Source organism: Oryza sativa, chromosome 5 (assembly GCF_034140825.1).
Source record: "Oryza sativa Japonica Group chromosome 5, ASM3414082v1".
In the NCBI taxonomy this organism is placed as follows: Eukaryota; Viridiplantae; Streptophyta; class Magnoliopsida; order Poales; family Poaceae; genus Oryza; species Oryza sativa.
This window is the reverse complement of record NC_089039.1, coordinates 21,170,770-21,174,890: the sequence shown is the minus strand read 5'-3', so window position 1 is coordinate 21,174,890 and position 4,121 is coordinate 21,170,770. Positions and strand designations below refer to the sequence as shown.

At 52.8% G+C, this 4,121-nt stretch overlaps 1 protein-coding gene across 1 annotated transcript; it reads left to right on the top strand.

The window, feature by feature from the left end:
* The first annotated feature begins 221 nt into the window (after positions 1–221).
* Positions 222–3,210, top strand: LOC4338870 (patellin-3). Its single transcript, XM_015784751.3, has 4 exons — positions 222–1,637; positions 2,065–2,189; positions 2,283–2,424; positions 2,526–3,210. Exons 1-4 carry the CDS (start codon positions 411–413, stop codon positions 2,787–2,789), a joined length of 1,758 nt encoding a protein of 585 aa, XP_015640237.1. The 5' UTR covers positions 222–410; the 3' UTR covers positions 2,790–3,210.
* The last annotated feature ends 911 nt before the right edge of the window (positions 3,211–4,121 follow it).

Sequence of the window (4,121 nt, the reverse complement as noted above, 5' to 3'; positions counted from 1 at the left end):
GGGCAAAGGCAAAGGGACTAGAGAGAGAGAAGTACTAATAGTAAACACTATAAACAGTATTGAGAGAGTGAGAGGGCAAAACTCAAAAGTAGTGTCAAATGCTATGCTAATCCCATGCAGGATGTGGGCCCCACCTCCCAGTCTCCCACACGACCTGTCTGTCTCTCCCTCCTAGTACTACTACTACTACATACAGCTGCCTTTGCTTAGCTCACGCTTCCATCCAGCAAACCAAACCAGCTAGCCAGCTGCTGCCTCGCCGCCTTCCACCTCTCTCTCTCTACAAATCTCTCCCCGTTTCTCTCTGCCTCTCCACCTCCACGTCCATCTCTCTCTCTCTCTCCTCTCTCCTCTCTCCTCTCTCCTGTCGCCTTCCCACGCGCGCCGCTCGATCCGTGTAGCTGTCAGCGATGGCTGAGGAGGCGAAGCAAGAGACCCCCGCCGCCGCCGAGGTGGTGGTGGTGGAGAAGGCCGACGAGGTGGTGGCGGTGGAGAAGGCCGTGGAGGTGGAGGCGGAGGAGAAGAAGTTGGCGGAGCAGGAGGAGGAGGAGGAGAAGAAGGCGGAGGAGGCGGAGGAGGCCGCTGGGGGCGATGAGGCGGCGGTGATCGAGGGGACGGGGTCGTTCAAGGAGGAGAGCAACCTCGTCTCCGAGCTCCCCGACCCGGAGCGCACGGCGCTCGCCCAGCTCAAGGAGCTCGTCGCCGCCGCGCTTGCCGCCGGCGAGTTTGACCTTCCCCCGCCGCCGCCGCCTCCACCGGCCAAGGCGGAGGAGCCGGCCAAGGAGGAGGAACCCAAGGCCGCCGAGGCCCCCGCCGCCGAGGAGCCCAAGGCCGAGGCCGAGGCTGAGGCTGAGGCCGCCGCCACGGAGGAGCCCAAGACCGAGGAGCCCAAGACCGAGGAGCCCGCCAAGGAGGAGGAGCCCAAGGCGGCGGCGGCGGCTGCGGCCGAGGAGCCCAAGGCGGAGGCGGCGGCGGAGGAGGCCAAGCCGGCCGAGCCGGAAACGGAGGAGAAGACCGTCGTGGTCACCGAGGATGAAGGCACCAGCAAGACGGTGGAGGCCATCGAGGAGACCGTCGTCGTCGCCGCCCCGGCCGCGGCCGCGGAAGCCGAGGCTGCGGCGCCGAAGGAGGAGCTGATATGGGGCGTGCCGCTGACCGGCGACGACGAGCGCACGGACACCGTGCTGCTCAAGTTCCTCCGCGCCAGGGAGTTCAAGGTGAAGGAGGCCATGGCGATGCTCAAGGCGGCGGTGCTGTGGCGCAAGCGCTTCGGCATCGACGCCGTCCTGGCCGCCGACCTCGGCCTGCCGGAGCTCGAGAACGTGGTGTTCTACCGCGGCGCCGACCGCGAGGGCCACCCCGTCTGCTACAACGTCTACGGCGAGTTCCAGGACAAGGACCTCTACGAGAAGGCCTTCGGCGACGAGGAGAAGCGGGAGCGATTCCTCAAGTGGCGCATCCAGCTCCTCGAGCGCGGCATCCTCGACCAGCTCGACTTCTCCCCCAGCGGCATCTGCTCCATGGTGCAGGTCACCGACCTCAAGAACTCGCCGCCCATGCTCGGCAAGCACCGCACCGTCACCCGCCAGGCGCTCGCCCTGCTCCAGGACAACTACCCCGAGTTCATCGCCAAGAAGGTTAATTCTCTATAACTTCTCAATCTTTACATTCCTGAATTGTTTCATCATTATCAGCGCAAAATTAGAATCACTTTGCTCAATACTTGAAGGTTTTTATGTTTGTACCTGATCAGTTTTCTCAATGTACGTACTTTGGTTAAAGATACTAGTAGGATCTTTAGCTGTATATGCTGTTGATGTTTCTTTCTGATCAGTATGATTGGACGATTAATGGGTGGAAGTTGACTAGTGCCTGTCTTGCGATAACTAGACTAGATATGGTTGTGCAAATGTGCAATCAAGATAGGGATCTTTTCCCTTCAACCCCTTCCTCCTTTTGCTCCTAGGTTTAGAAATGACACGCAAGGGTACATTTGTGGTGATATTGGAGTGACCTTTCAAATGTTTGTAGAATTGAATGAACTGAATTGTGGATGACATGCAGATTTTCATCAACGTGCCATGGTGGTACATTGCGGCTAACAAAATGGTGAGTCCGTTCCTCACACAACGCACCAAGAGCAAGATCATCTTTTGCACCGCAGCCAAGTCTGCAGAGACCCTTTTCAGGTTGGCATGACAGGCAATTGAATTTTCATGTCATCATACTTCCAAATGCCATCTTCTTACACTGTGTTGCTTGATTCATCTTATTTGATACAGATACATTGCTCCTGAGCAAGTCCCTGTCCAATTCGGAGGCCTCTACAAAGAGGATGACACCGAGTTCTCCACCTCAGATGCTGTCACAGAGCTTCCGATCAAACCTTCATCCAAAGAAACTGTTGAGATTCCTGCTACTGAGGTTGACCTTTGTTCCTGTTTCCTGATTCTTACACTATTCACAATGCAATGAGAGAATAAATACTAATCATTTGGTCTGTATGAAATGTGCTATAATTGCAGAACTCCACGGTTGTGTGGGAGCTTCGGGTGCTTGGGTGGGAGGTGAGCTACGGTGCAGAGTTCACCCCTGATGCAGAGGGTGGCTACACTGTCATTGTGCAGAAGACAAGGAAGGTGCCCGCCAATGAAGAGCCGATCATGAAGGGCAGCTTCAAGGTTGGCGAGCCTGGCAAGATCGTCCTCACAGTCGACAACGCAGCATCCAAGAAGAAGAAGCAGCTTCTTTACCGATTCAAGGTCAAGAGCTCCTCTGAATCTGCCTAAGGTTCGAGATATTTGGCTCTATAGATATGATCACCAACCAAGGTCCACAGGTCCATACCACCACCATTTGAACATGTTGCATCATAGAAGAGAACAATAAGATTTTTAGGTGGTCTTTTGTGGTTTTGTTCTTTAATTTGTTGGCTTGCTGTTCTTCTGGGGGGTTCACATTTGTATGTGTTTACTTAAAACCAAAGTGAGCTTGTTCTATGAGAGATAGGTGGGAGAAGGTGGGGGGAGGAGTATGAGATGGTGATGTTTCTTGTCTTCTTGAGGTCAGGACAGGAGGGAGGGAACTGTGGAAGGAAGAACTGAAGACTAGCTGTTGCTGATCTGTATATCTGTCTGTACATTGCATCCATGGATTCTCTTTCAGCAACATGTTAATTTTTAGAAGAGAAGCATTTCGTTTTTGTCGTCATCATTGGCAACCATGTTACTCTTCATGTTCATCTGCTCCTTCCGTTTTGTCGTTGCTCTTGATAGTACTCTGCATTTGGTTAATGGTCACGCGGCGCTGTGTCGGGACAAATTTTTCACCTCCCATAGCCATTTGCTTGCCCATTTTTACTGAGACACTGATGCTATACCTAATTAGGCATAAGAACTCATCTTTACATCTCATTTGCATGGCTGCTGGCGGCAGGCCAAACCAAAAGCAGACAAGTACTACCAAGTGTTTATGCTGCTAATGATGGGCATAAACCATGCTGCTTCTCTGGCGCAGGCAGTTAGCAAAAGGCCACCGAACAAACTAAAGCAAAGGCATGGCATTTGGCAAAGTAAGCAAGCTGTAGATAGATAGACATACAATTAAAGAAGGCAATCCAAAATCCAAAGGAGATGAGAGAATGTGTGCCTGCCAGCCAGCCAGCCAGTGCAAGAACTTTCCTTTTGACTAGGCCATATAAAAACCAAAAGGGCAAGCCGCCACATTATTGTGCATGTCCAGCTTGGCCATGATCTCCCTCTGTACCTGGAAGAAGAGAATCCTTTCCACCATCTGAATGACTAATGGAGGCTGGTAAGTAGCAAAGTGATGTGATGAGAGGTTTGGGGACATTTGTTACTGTGGTCTTTCCAGGGACAACCTGTGTGTTGTTGCCACATCTTTATCCAATGGCGTGTTAATGATCAGGGAGAGGAGGAGGAGGAAACCTCATCATTCATTGCATGGACAAGCCCCATTTTCACTCACTTGCCATGCCTGTCTGTGGGTGACATCCACTTGTAGTAGTAGGGTTTCAGCCATGTGGCGTGGTCGGGGTACGGTTTGCGATCAGAAAGGATCTAGGTGTATCCTATCTTGCCATTCATATAGGGTGTCTCTTC